Source organism: Oryza sativa, chromosome 3 (genome assembly GCF_034140825.1).
Source record: "Oryza sativa Japonica Group chromosome 3, ASM3414082v1".
Lineage (NCBI taxonomy): Eukaryota > Viridiplantae > Streptophyta > Magnoliopsida > Poales > Poaceae > Oryza > Oryza sativa.
In genome coordinates, this window is record NC_089037.1 from 14,026,181 (window position 1) to 14,040,324 (window position 14,144).

The following is a 14,144-nucleotide window of genomic DNA, read 5'->3' on the forward strand; positions in this document are numbered from 1 at the left end:
CTTTCGGCCCGGAACGACACTGCGGCCCACATGAAGCCTATTGTGTTTTTGGTCCGGAATGGGATTGCCGCCCACATGAGGCCCATTAAATTCTGGTCCGAAAGGAATTACGGCCTACGCGAGGTTTCTTTTTGGAATAAGTTCACCGGAGGTCCCTCAACTTAACAGCGAGATTTTTCGAGAACTCTTAACCACAAAACCAGAAATCTTCACCCCAAAACTATACAAAACCGTTCACTCAAGGTCCCTAGGCAGTATATATGAGTGGTTTCGCTGACGTGGCATCCTAGTTAGCCAAAAAAAAATTAAAAAATACGTGGGGCCCACATGTCAGCTGCACTTTTTTTTCCTCTCTTTTCTTCTCCTTATCTTCTCTTTTCTCTCTTCTCTATTTCTCTTCTTCAGTGAGGGAGGCCGGCGGCAGGCGGAGCAGCGCGCGCAGATGCGGGTGGCGCAGCAGAGGGCAAGCGCCAGCGGAGCGGCGGCGGGCGCAATCGTGGCGGGCCGAGCAGTGGAGCGCAAGCACGGCCGCGGGCAGAGAAGCGGAGGGCGAGCGCGGCGGCGGGTGGAGCGGCGGAGGGCGAGCGTGGCAGTGGAGCGGAGGTGGGCGAGCGCGGAGGCGCATCCAGCCCACCCCAATCGACCAAAGCACGCCCTTTGCCCTCGGCCATAAGCCCCGCCGCCAAGTCGCCGTCGCCGTCCTCCTCGTCGTCGTCGAGCGGCAGCGATGACTTCGCGGTGCTCCTCGACGCGGAGCTCGAGCTCACCTTCGCCGATGACTCGGCCTCTGCCGGAGACAACGACTTCGAGGAAGACCCCTCCCAGCCTTCCCTCCTTCCTCCTCGAGCTCCCTCACGCCGGCGCCGGCGCCGGCGCCTACAGGGATGGGAAGCCGACAGTGCTGGCCGTCGTGGTCAGCTCGCTTGCCGCGGCAACGCTGGTCCCGGCGCTAACCGGCTGATGCGTCTGCGGATCGATGCCCTGGCTCATGAGCTTGCGCTTGATGTGCTGTTCCACCTGCAGAACCAATCAATCAGCACCAAGAACACAAGAAGAGCTAACCGGAGCAGATGACAACACGTTGAAATTTGTTTTGCTTACTTGTTGCCGAGAAGGGCGTGGAGCTTGATGGTGAGCTCGTCGTCGTCGTCGGTGAAAGTTGCTGCACTTGAGGTCGGGGATAAGGTAGTTCATCGAGTGGAGGCAGCAGCTCTTTCGGCAGCGGAGCAGCCCCATCGCCTTGGGGAGGGAGAGAGGGTCGACAGGGAGAGCGCGCCGCTCATCGGGCGGCGGCGGGGCCCGTGGTCGAGCACCCGGCACGTTCGAACATCTCCGCCGCCGAGCTCGCCGTCGCACCGGCCGCCACCTCTCCTCCGCTCCCGCCGCCGCCGTCGCATCGACTGCCTCTCTCTCCCTCTCCGCTGCCGCCGTCCCCGCTCCGCCGCCGGCCACTTCTCTCCCCCCGGTCGCCGCGCCTGCTCGACACTCGAGAGAACTCGGAGAGAAGAGAAGAGAAAAAGAAAAAAAACAGAGAAATGTGGAACCCACACCATTGTCTCACTTACATGTGGGCCACACATTAATTTTATTTTTTTTTCTGGCTAGGATGCCACGTCAGCAAAACCACCTGTATATACTGCCTAGGGACCTTGAGTGAACGGTTTTATATAGTTTAGGGGTGGAGATTTCTGGTTTTATGGTTAAGGGACCTCAAAAAATCTCGGTGTAAAGTTAAGGGACAGCCGGTGAACTTATTCCTTTCCTTTTTTCCGGTCCATTTTTCTCGGTCCAAGTGAGCCTTACGGTTCGGTTTGTCCCTCGCTGTGTTCTAATTTCCACTACGTACGGTACGACACAGCATGGCATCAGAATGGACAAGGGAAAATTACTTGCAATGGTAATAAAGCTAAGCTTCAAACACAGATTGTTTATGCACCAACAGGGTTCTCATTTAATCATTTTCTTTCTCACCTTCATCAAACCAAGTGTTATAAACCAAACAACCGTACAAACGCGTAACTCTATTCCTTCCTTTTGAGTAGCCACACAAAAATACAAATATATACTGTTATAGCGCTGGAAATTTTTGTTTTGAATGGCACCCCACCTTGACACATTACATACAGGAGACTATAACATCACACTCAAGTTGCTAACTCGTGCAAAGCGATACGATAAAACCCGTATTGGAGAACAAAAATAAATTTACATTCTCAACAGCAATTCCTACAAATGATTAACATGGATGGGAAAAGAATAACTACCAAGAATATACAATCGTGGAACTGAATGAACATCCTACCTTGGACTGTCCCAAGGAGAGGGCGGTTTGTTGTATGGAAAACCCTGAGAAGCGGATCCATGTCCTAAATCGAGACTGTGGAGTTGTTCCATCAGTTGCGACCTCCGCTCTTTGAAGAAGTCTAGCCTAGTTGTCAGTTCTACCAAAGTGGAGGAGGCCACCATTGGTTGCCTCCCATAATCAACACCCTGCCATACGATAAAAATAAGAACAATCTTCCTTTGGAGGATATTAGTAGTGCTAAATAGAGTGGCTGTGATTTCCCTAACCTCAGTAAACTTTGGGGCATTGATAGCCATAGCAGTGTTATCTGTTGGCATGCTCGTCGATGCCTCCATGCCTCTTGAATCGCTTGAAGATGCGTCCAAAGAGAGCTTGCGGGTGAGTGGCCTTGAAGAACCATAAGGTAGCACATGCTGCTTGATATTTCTCCACTGTGATGAGTCCACCGAACTCTCCTGCCATGCCAAAATATGATCCGATGTTAGTCAGGGATACGATGCCAATATCAGATTAAAGCGAGTGTGTTTCCTTCAGTCCTTCTGGTGGAAACTCCTAACAATATTATCGTGCAAGAAATTGTTTGGGTACCACAACCCACACATCAAAATAGAGCAATTATTATTTGTTTAGGAGACATGATCAATAGCAGTAATATCCGTTTCCAAAACTGAAAATGAGTAAAAACTAATAAAACAGTATAATAGAGCATTCTTGTTATGCTGATGTGCACAGGGGTCAAGTTGGACCTGAAATTCAACACACCTCTGTGTTGTTATTAAGCTCACAATGTGTAGAGTAAATAGTTCTTAACAAACCTCATTTCTCTGCTTCTCTTGGTTGCAGAAGGCAAGGTTCATGTCGAATCCTGGCTGAACAAAGTTCCTGGCACCAATAAAATAGTCAAAATAAGATAGAAATCATTAAGCTCAGTAAAGCATATCCAATATGTCTCGATACATTGAGCTATCAATTAGTACTGCACAGATTGTTTTCCAGTGAAATGTTGTCCACAATCAGATTTCAAGTAAGCACCAGTTGCAGCATAATTCTGTGGCTGCATACCTGCAGCCACTCTTTACAGAAATGGGGCCACTTGGATGAAACAGAACAATAAACACAATTACAGAAAATCAAAAGGTGCCAAACCTACTGAACTAGCAACATCCATCCGTATAAATAGCAGTAGTAAAAAAGAAAACAACAAAGTTGATTACTTACTGCTGCGAAAAATGGCCAGGAATACGGTGGTAACGATCATTTGCATCTACCATAGGGCCATACTGGTGTTGGCGCTGTTGGTTGAGTTGGAGATGAAGCTCTGCAACCTTCTGCTTTAACCTTGCAACATCAGCTTCAGCAAGAGCAATCTCCTCAAGTTCAGCTCTCGTCTTGAGAAAAACAATGAGTGAAAATGAGACTCCGTAAAGTAATTCCATAAAGTAGAGCGGTCACTAGAGGTACCTTCGTGTCCATAGCACGTGAACTAGAAAACTGACTGGAAGACATGCTCAATCCAACCTCCAATGCAGCTCTAAGATCTCTCTCTGCCTGTAGTTGCTCTTGCAACCTAGACACCTATCAATATCACACTTGTAGAAATTACTATCTGAATGTTTCAGTCACCATCAAATATATCACAAGTGTTCAGCCAAAACCAAATGTAAGGGAAAGTATCGTTTTGGTTCCTCAGTCTATGGGCTATGGGTAAAAGTGACTTTTGTGCAGGCATTATTTCATTTTAGTCCCTCAATTTTACAGCATTTCCAATGCAAGGGATGAAGGCAACCTCAGCAACAAATTAATCAAACTTATCGAGCCTCTGGGTCAGGGTTAAAAAAAACTGGTGGTAAGCAGTCCAGGTCCTGGGACTGGTTAGGGGATGCTCACCAACAGGAATGATGTTGAGATTATATTTATAATTTATAATTATTCTGACAGTTATCAGTGCAGTAAAATCCAGTAACCAGAAGGTTACTGTATTTCACTGATGAACGATAATACCAGGATTACTGATATTAGGAACCCTGATCTGATTCAACGATAAGCAAGGCCCAAGGAGCTATCAGTTCAAATGTCAACGAGGGGATCCAAGTCTCTGCCTGGACCTCATTCTGAATTGCTGGAAATCCAGGCAAGAACCAGGATTTCTGTGTTTTGCATGTAACTAGTGAACAGTGAGGTTTGTGATTGCTATTTTCAAGGAATATAGACAGCGCTGATGATTCAACGTGTAGAAAAAGAAGAGACAAGCTTCAAGAAACACACAAAATAAAAGACAAATGAAAAGAACGCTAGATGCACAATGTCAATAAAACTAGGCATTTTCCAGCAAACCAGTGGGATGTTGGATTTGAAAGAATTCTAAGATTCAGAACCTGCCTAAGGGACAAAAAAAAAGGGTATCTTTCCCCAATATACTATAGTAAAACATATGCACTTGACGACCAAGCAAATTTGATGGTACAAGGGAATGCAACATACATCCTGTTCCAGGGCCAAACGACGTTCATGCAGTGCTTGTTTCCTTCTTTCCAAACTTGCCTGTAGAATTGCATTACCCCTAGCCTGAAGCCACTCCTTGTTAGATGGCAAGCATAAAATAGAATATTCTTATGTGCATTTTCTTCACATACCTCTTTGGCAATTCTGTTCTGCAGATCATTCTTTGCTATTTCGAGCCTTTGAATAGCAAGCCTGGAAGTTTTTATTTGCAAAGCAAAATTACAATCAATTAATCTATGGTATGCATATTCAACAAATGAACAGCAGCGGCGTACAGTAGCAATATCAGCAACCAGGGAGTGTCCTTAGCAAGTTATTGATCCTTTAACTTCTCTGGATTAGGTTAGGCTTAGTTAGCAAGTTATGAATCAGCAAGTTAAAGGATTAGGTTAGGCTTAGTTAACAAACAAGTTATTGATCGATATAGGAAGGTTTGGGTGTTCAAGGTATTCCATTATGACGACTACTAAGACTTCTGTTTCAGCCTCATTCAAAACAATGTTAGACCCTAGGTTAATCCAACGTTTCTCCATTTGGATAGGGGAATTCCTATTAATCTATCGACAGCTTATTAGTTGGGAATATTAAATTGAGTTGTTAGGGGCATTATCATCCTTTTCAGCAGGCAACTAGGCAAGAAATGAAAATAGAAGTCCGTAGACTCTCCCTTCTCAGCCAGAGGCCTCAGTGCCTTGGCAGCAGCAATGGAGGGGGTCAAGGAAGGGCAAGTGCTAGAGCATTGGCAAACATTTCCACAGTCAATATAGAATGGCCTAATGCAATACAACTGCTCAGATTCACAACTATTAACAACTAAACTCAACGAAACAGCACTGTAAAGTGTAAACAAAAATGATTTGTTGGTGCTTTAGTGGCAAAGGGCTTACTCTTCTTCACCAGATGAGTCGACTGATTCAGAGTGTTGACTCTTTCTTGCCTGCATAAAACATGCATATAGAACTCAGAACAGAATAAGGTTTCTAATAATTCCAGAAACAACTTCAGGAACAATATGGAGCCAACTAAACCATAATTCGATGGAGTAGGAAGGTGGAACAGCAATGCACTATTAATACCCAGTAGCTCCAAAAAAAAGGCAGAAAAGAAATAAACATAGCTAGGTTTTTCTTACATTATTCCTCCCCCAGAAGTTACTGCGTTTCACATGTGGGTGAGATCCATTGATTTTGGCTGGCTGTCTGCTTTCTACAGAATATTCACCACTGTGATTAGCTAAAGATATTCCAGGATCCAAAGAAGAAAGTATTTCTCCCATAGACAGTGGAGTCTCATGGCTAGATATTGGGTTAGAAGGATTCTTTTCACTCAGCAATGTTTCCATATATGCTGAACCGTTTTCAGCTGAATGACTTTTTGGACCTTTGCTTAACTCAATCTTTACTTCCGCTGCCTTAGCATCTTCAGAACGTTCAGCATCTGAATCATCAGCATGAACAACCTGTTCAATCAGGTGAACATAAGAAATAAAGTATTAAGATTGGGACATTCAAAAGTACACAGAAATAAAATTAAAAATTGCCTCTCAACACAGTATTGAAGCTAGAAAGGGAAACGCACAAATGAGATACTCATATAACCTAGAAATACAACCACCAAAACTTCAAGACATTTCTTACATGGAACAAGGTAATATTCTAAAGTGGAAGATCTATAGGCAGAAGCATTTAACAGAAGATGACAGCCTTCAGGGTTATATTACCATCAATATAACCATAATAGATCCATGCCGCAAGCTCTAATCCATAAAATACATGGAAGTGGAAATTTACAAGCATAACCCAGACTGGCATGATTAAATAATACTGCAAGATGACAAAAACAATAAGCAAGGGTTCTCAAAATATTGTTTATTAGTTTTTCTGAACCCAGGCAGTTTATCGCTTGGCGGGACATTGCTGGGTTCTAAGTTTGCATGCATTCAAACTCATTGGCTGACCAGGTCAAATGGTTTTGAGAAACCATATTTGTTCAGACCTAGCAACAAAGATTTCACCCGAGTCTTTCGTATCTGCAATGATATCTACTGGCAGGGGTCAAAATGGGTCATCCTATCATATCCTTTGGTCCTCCAAAAAAACTACAATAATTACATTTAAATTACATATTCACAGTTTGCAGCTGAAAATGTACTGGTGTCCAAAAAACAAGCTCCTCATAGATGTACAACAACTCAACAGGAAGTCAGGAACTACTTTTAATGCCCTACTAGTTTTTATCTTCATTCTTAAGACCATAAAAAGGCATACTTATACATGTACAACAATAAATAACAGCAGTAATAACCAGATTAGAGATTTAAAAAGTAGGAAGCATATCAAAACCTTGTAGTCATAGAGGTCACTGCCAGCGTATCCACTGCTCTCACTCAGTTTTCCACTAAGTATACGTTCTGCGCCATTCTCATCATCCATTTCCTGATCTACATCATTTTCAGCATCATGAAATCCATTACCCTTGACATCCAAATTTACATCATCTGTTGATGCCTCGCTACCGCTATCTTCAATTTGAGACTCTGGCGACAGGGAGCATCTAAGGTTGTGTTCACCCTGTAAGATATATAAATATGAATGATCAATAGATTAGTGTTGTCTTTATTTCTAGTTCACATTTCAAAATATGTTCTACACAGAAAAGAAAAAGGCATAGCTTCCAGCAGACAGATTCCAATGAAAAAGAATTAGCGCAACTGTTGATGTGAAGTATTGTTAGCTTTTCGATGGATAATGGTAATATCAACAGATTGTTCACAGAAAAGGTGAATCCACAAAAGGAGTTGAGAATCTTACATCAAATATACTCTCGTATTCCTCTAAGAGAGTTGTGACAATGCCTTGAGCACTGTTAGCGGCATTTGCAGCAGCAAGAAGCTGTGCAGAATCATCGCCATCCATATCAAATACCTCATCCATTTCACATTCACCAGCAAGAAGTGGACGCAACAACAGAGGAGCCATACAGGCAGCAACTGCTGATGCTGTCATTCGGTTCTCGGAAGTATGAGAAGCGATAGTATACATCATTTTCAAAATTCTGCAAATAAAATCTCAATTAGAAAAAGGAGTTTTTGACATATGATTATTATCCAAATTCTAATTGATCAAACAAGACATCTAGATAAAGATTATTGAGGTGTTGCTACTTCAAACTTAAAATTCAACCAAGGCTAAAATAACCAGGTTAGTATATGCTCTATTCTGTAAGGGTTCCAAAAATCAAATTATGGAAGGTGCTCTTACGCTTCACCCTTTGAGAACCGCCACAAAGTTTGAAGCATAAGTCAAGGGTGGATTCCAACTACTTACCCTTCACTAGTGCTTCAAGATTTGTGTAACTTGTATTACAAAACATGAAAGCACTTGTAACAAGGTTTTTAACCCATAAACAGTATAAATCATTTAGCATAAGCTGGCGGACTTGAAGCCCAAGCGAGAGTAATAAAACTTCCTAGAACATTTAGATGCGATCCAGTATAACAAAAAAGAAAAACAGAAAAAAAAATTGATACGAGGAAAACCATGAAACTAACCTCTGCAGTAACCGCCGATTAGGCTCTGGAAATGTCTCAACTATAGCTGAGCGCATAGCATTTATCCGAGCATCCTTAGTCTCCAGCCCTAGGAAAGTAAAGCAGAATATAGACAGTTAGTCAAATAAAAAGACAGCAAAGGAAATGAGAAAGCATGTAAGATCTTAGCGATAAATGTACATCAACTAGCATCTTAGATGCTTGCCTAGATCAACTAAAATTCAGAGGCAAAGAATACACGGGAATAGAGGAGCATACTATGAAACTATATAGAAATATAATCATCGGCCATACAAGGGGACATGCCAATGCCAGGCACTTTTGAGCAAAATAACTACATAATTCAAAAAGATAATTATCCCCATTTCCACAGTTATCTACAGACTTCCTGGAATAGACTGAGATGGAATTAAATTGTAAGTGATACACAACAGGAACCTAGGTGTGTTTCCTAGTATCCTATGCATATGTCAATACTCAACAGTGACGGAATATACTAGAGCAATATCACTTAGTTTAAACTGAATAGAACACTTACGAAAAGCTTCCAATAATGCTGTACAGCAGGAAGCAGGAACTGGAGAGGATGGTAGCTCTCGGAGAACATGCTGCAGAGATGTTTACATGAACATACAGTTAGTGATAGAACGGATTATTCAAGCTCCCAGCACAAAAAAGAAGAGGTACCGTGACAGAGTTACCTTTACACAATCACCAACAATGTGAGAATCTTCATCCGGTGCAAACTCCGTCCTTCCTGGTAGGGGATATAAACAGGCACAATAATGGAACCATATGCAAATTAATCAATAAGCGAAGACAAAAACAAAACAGAGCTACCAATACCATCAAATTAACAATACTAGTCATAGAATAAACTAAGAAATGGTTCAACCTTGCTCGTATTCCTGCAATCTCCTGTCAACCTCCTCTACATCTGCAGCCTGGCGTAGAATTCCTTCCACCTTTATCCCTACAAGAAAAGATTAACATAACTATTGTACATTGTACAGATGCTAAACTAGCAGTACTCCAGGTTCTAAAGATGGTGCTAGTTAAAAATTATTTGTGCACCCACCATATTTCTCAAGAAAACGCAGAGCTTTTTCTAGAAAAGAAGGGCTTCCATCAATATCCTCAAGTGCGAGAAGAATTGGCCTGCCAACAACTAACGACTTGATCGGCCTCTTCTCTCTCCCTGCAAATAATTGGAAAGGCATGAGTTAACAACAAACAAGGTTGTAATGAGTAGGAGAAGAAAAAAAAATGAAATAGCATAAGTAGACCAACAATTTGGGATAGCTCCATCATATGTGTCAGTCGTTTCATTACGAAAGATCCCATTATGTCCCATCACAAGAGCTGCATTTGGAGCCTGCGCAAGAGCCTCTTCTAATGCTGTTTTCCACTCAAATAAATCTTCAGAAGTTTCTGCCTGTATTAAGCAAATATACAACATTCAGAAAATACTAATAAGGAGTAAGGAGCATGAACATATGTCTGATCATTCAATCTCTCATCTGTGTTGAGATGATCCAATTATTAAATAGGAAAGGAAAAACCATCTTACCTTAAGGGTGAATGCACGACCATCACGGCCATCTGGGAAAAGGACAGTCAATAACTTCTTGTCTTCTCTGACTACCACACTGCAAATGATAAGAGCTTTTAATACAGTATTATCTGTACATCCTAAAAGGGAAAAGAAAATCTCAAGAATGAGGTAAATACCTCCCAGAATTATTCAAGTCAATTCCTCCCAGAGTAACATTCACTTCACCACCTCTCTGGGGCAAGGTACTCTACAATGTCAACAAAAGGTTTATCAAGAATTAGGAAATGGTTGTTGTTACACAAGTTATAACTGCACTAGTGGGTGGGTGGGAGAGAGAGAGAAAGGACTCATTAAATAATTTAACTCAACTCCCTATCGAAAATAGAAAAGGAAATGCACATCAATTGGGAGAAAACAAGTTGTTCAAAACTTAAGACAGGAGAGCTTATATAACCAAAGCATGTTGTGTAATTGATTTGTTATGAGCACTAGATGTTGAAAACTCATGCATTTCAAAGTATTGCACACATGCGAAAAATGGATCGAAAATTGAAACTATATACTATTAACTATCAAATTATCTGTGCATGGCAAGGTGGCAATGAACTTTTTTTTCCCTAGTAGGACTTGTCTTACAAGCAGAACAATTTATAGCAGTTTCAACAAATAAGAGTGATGGCACTTAAAGCCAAATAATCACATTCTGTGGTGGTTGTGCTTTTGCCGGAAAAAGTTCATATGCTATACTTCATCTATAACATCAACTAAATTCAGGGCTCTGAGAAACAAGTTATGCAAAGGTACACCAGGCTAATTATTGACTTCTCAAGCAGAGGAAACATATAATGATAGAAATACTAACAGGATCACTCTTGAAGAAAACCAATGATGTTCGTGTGAGGATGAACCACCGTTTTTTCCATGATTTCCACCCGATTCCTGAAAATTATATATAAAAAGAGTTTTCTTTACTGTAGAAGAATATGATATCATATTAGAAAGTTGTAGAAGACATACCAAAAATAGACAATGTGATACTGACTCACAACACATGATTTAATTCAAATATGAAAGGGTGATTTTGGTAGATTAACTAAATTACAATTCGTAGGAATCAATCTGCTCAGGAAAATCATGATTCAGCTGGCAGGAGTCATATTTGGCACTCTAATTGAATTTCTGAGGCATAAGGCAATCCAAACTATCATTTGGTTTGGATTTTGGAGCCTTCCCCATGGCAACAGGTTTATCTTTCCCACGTAAGTTGGTGACAAAGGCATGATACAAGCATATCTAACTTTGAGAAAAGTTATTCTCTAGATAATTCCTGGATTCGTATAGTTCCTTTGTGCGTACATGATTGCTAGCAAGATACTTCAACCTGATTAACCTATGTTGGAAATTACAGAACATATGTTCCTCCCCCTTCGCTTATAATCCAAGAAACCAAGAAATAATTAATATCACAAAAAAGAAGAATATTATGGCATCCTCTATATAATCATGGTGTCGGCGTTCATCACCAAAAATATGTGAGTGCCTCAATTCTTTGAAGAATTCAAACAGAGACACAAGAGAAAATGGGAATATTTGGACTAACTTTACATGTTTACATCACATAAACGGCCTGAAACAACTTATGATACATGTGACAGAGGTAGAGAGCAAGAATGTACCCTTTGATGAAATGAAGAGAGGTCCACTCTTGAAAACCTGGTTAGCACACTAGTTGACATCAGAAATGTGAACAGGACAATAATATTAAATATACTAAGAGATTGCAATACCTAGCAAGTACGTAATATGTATATAGACAAACATTCAAAATTCATAGTAGATGAAATGGAAAGGAATTGTATATGTATATCCGATACATGACCACGTTGTTAATTAACTCTTGTGTGTTCAACTCTAGTGCTAACTAAAAGCATACTGCTTTATGCTCAACATGATGAATAAAAACAGTTCCAAGAATTCCCAAATTAATTTTCTGGAGAAAATCACTGTGCATGGACCTAACAAAGTGAATATGATTAGGTTTTCATTACTAAAAGTTGCATCCTGTGATGGCATGATAACAAAATTAGTGTTGAAGGTAATGTCATAGTAGTATTGGAATTTGATCTTCTAAATATAGACGAGGTGAGCGCAGCAAGTAGAATGTAGATTGATGCTAAGATGTCTATTTCTATCTAGCTTTATCAAGAGTTAGGGCTTGGGGAACTGAACTACTGAAGTCGATCAATTTACCATGTCATCTGATCTGAGTTTACATGCATGCTTATTTACAATTTACTAATGTAATGGGAAGCCACGCAGAAAGCTTAAGCACATTCATGAAATGCATATGCTAGACATCAAACCATTTAGAATTCCCCAAATCTAGTTTCACGAAATAATAGATGTATCTGCATGTGTGAGCTTCCTAAATTCTACTCCCTCCTTGTGCTGACAGCTGATCATCTTCCAACCAGATATTATTTCTTCCTTTCTTACCTGTGCACCGCTCCACCCTGCTCTTATCATTTTTGCTCCAAATTATCCTTCACGGTTACCATGCCACAAATCTCCCGCCCTCAAATTCTCTCTCCACTCGGCCCCAATTCACGCGTGTCACCATCACGTCAAACCCCACGCAACATCTGACACACCATTCAGCCGTAATCAGAGCCAATCTCAGGTCAAAACCAGGCAAGCTTCACGATGCCCCCATCGACATTCGGCAAGCATCAAAACCTCCACAAATGTAGTTACATTTCCTTATCCATTGCATGTTCCGGTGATTATCCTAAGCTGCATTGCCAGCACCCCGCCAATATGACCATCGGTATGAAGGAAATCGAAGCTCGTGGGAGCCCCCCAAAAAAGGGCAGCTCATCTGATGCAACCCGACTGAAGTCGAAACCTTCCTATTAATAGCAGCTACGCAGCATCTCCTTGCCAGCAATGCCAGTCTAGAGCAGAAGCTTGCGGCGGCCGCTGAACCCCCCATGAGGTCCAAATTATAGAGCCGCGGGAACACGAAACCGAGATGCCCGTAAGCATCAGATACCAAAACCCACCCCAAAATCCCCCAAGCCACCACCCGCGCATGACGCACGCAAGGAAGCTAGCTAGCTACTCCTAGCTAAGCCCAGTCCACACGGAGAGGAGAGGCGACGCGACGTGAACGCACCGTGTTCCCGCTGGCCGCCGGCGCGCCCGCCCGCTGGTACCGGTCGAACGCCCCGCCCGCCGCCGGCGCGGACGACATCCCTTCCTCCCTCCCACCACCTCAGATCGGGCCCGCTCACCCACGCTACAGCGGCCGCAGCCGCCGCCGCATTGGATCCGGCCGACGCGTACGGATCCGCGCGCGGCGCGCGGATGGCTCCGCCCCGGCCCCGGGGGGAGGTGGCCGCGACGGAGTGGGGTCTAGGTCTAGGGTTTGGGTTTTAGCGCGGCGGTGGCTCGCCGTCACAGGAAGGATTCGGGCGGCGGCGGCGGCGGCGGCGGGGGAGGGAGGAAAGCGAGGCGGATGGATGCGAAGAGCGAAGAGAGAGAGGGGGGGAGGGAGTAGGATGCCGTTGTGTTGTGTGTGATGGGGCGCTGCGCTGCTGCTTCCGCTTTGGCAGCTGGCTTCGCTTTGGAGCCTTTTGCTCGCCTCGTGTGCGTGCTGCGTTGTAATCGTATCGTACGCCTGCTCGAGCAAGTAGTAGTAGCGAGTAGCCGACGAGTTTACTACACTGGTTGGTAGGTGATGGTTTGGTTTGGTTGATGTGGGTTTTAGCAGGCTTACGCTGCGCTGCTATAGTGTGAATCGACTGTGATCTCGGCGATTCTATTATATGGATTAAAATAGATGTAATTTAATAAAAAACAGGTGTCACTTGTCACGAGGGATACTAGCACTGTATCATTCAGATAACCTTCACAATTAATGTTGATGGGTATTATAACGCGACTTCGCCGAATCGCAATTAGGAAAGTTTGGATTCAAACATGGCCTAATATAGATGTCGGTTTTATGCTCCACTCAATCCTCTAAAACCATTATTCGATCTATACTCGCACCGAAGTTGGTTTAAGAAGATCTAGTTTTTAAAATAAAGGATAATATAAGAGGATTTAGTTATAAAGAGACTTGTGGGATGGCTCTTTTTTTTTATCTCAAAATTATAGCATCCTTTCACCATTAATTTTTTTTCCATATCCAAACTTCTTTATAGGATTGCGGGTGTTCTTGAACACCT

The 14,144-nt window shown here is 42.6% G+C and overlaps 1 protein-coding gene across 2 annotated transcripts; it reads right to left on the bottom strand.

Moving 5' to 3' along the window:
• Positions 1-1,988: 1,988 nt before the first annotated feature.
• LOC9271710 (rho GTPase-activating protein 7) lies at positions 1,989-13,444 on the bottom strand. Of its 2 annotated transcripts, none has more exons than XM_015777258.3 (22): positions 13,088-13,444; positions 11,589-11,625; positions 10,775-10,851; positions 10,089-10,159; positions 9,928-10,006; positions 9,648-9,792; positions 9,436-9,555; positions 9,253-9,330; positions 9,059-9,114; positions 8,896-8,965; positions 8,358-8,445; positions 7,618-7,861; positions 7,150-7,377; positions 5,940-6,266; positions 5,695-5,744; positions 4,939-4,999; positions 4,787-4,870; positions 3,767-3,880; positions 3,524-3,693; positions 3,121-3,187; positions 2,572-2,760; positions 1,989-2,490 (listed from the first exon to the last, which is right to left on the bottom strand). In XM_015777258.3, the coding sequence occupies exons 1-22, from the start codon at positions 13,163-13,165 to the stop codon at positions 2,299-2,301; spliced, it is 2,625 nt and encodes an 874-aa protein (XP_015632744.1). In that variant the 5' UTR covers positions 13,166-13,444; the 3' UTR covers positions 1,989-2,298. The 2 variants fall into 2 exon arrangements, with proteins under 2 accessions (XP_015632744.1, XP_015632745.1); XM_015777259.3 differs by lacking the exon at positions 13,088-13,444 and adding an exon at positions 12,409-12,493.
• Between the last annotated feature and the right edge of the window lie 700 nt (positions 13,445-14,144).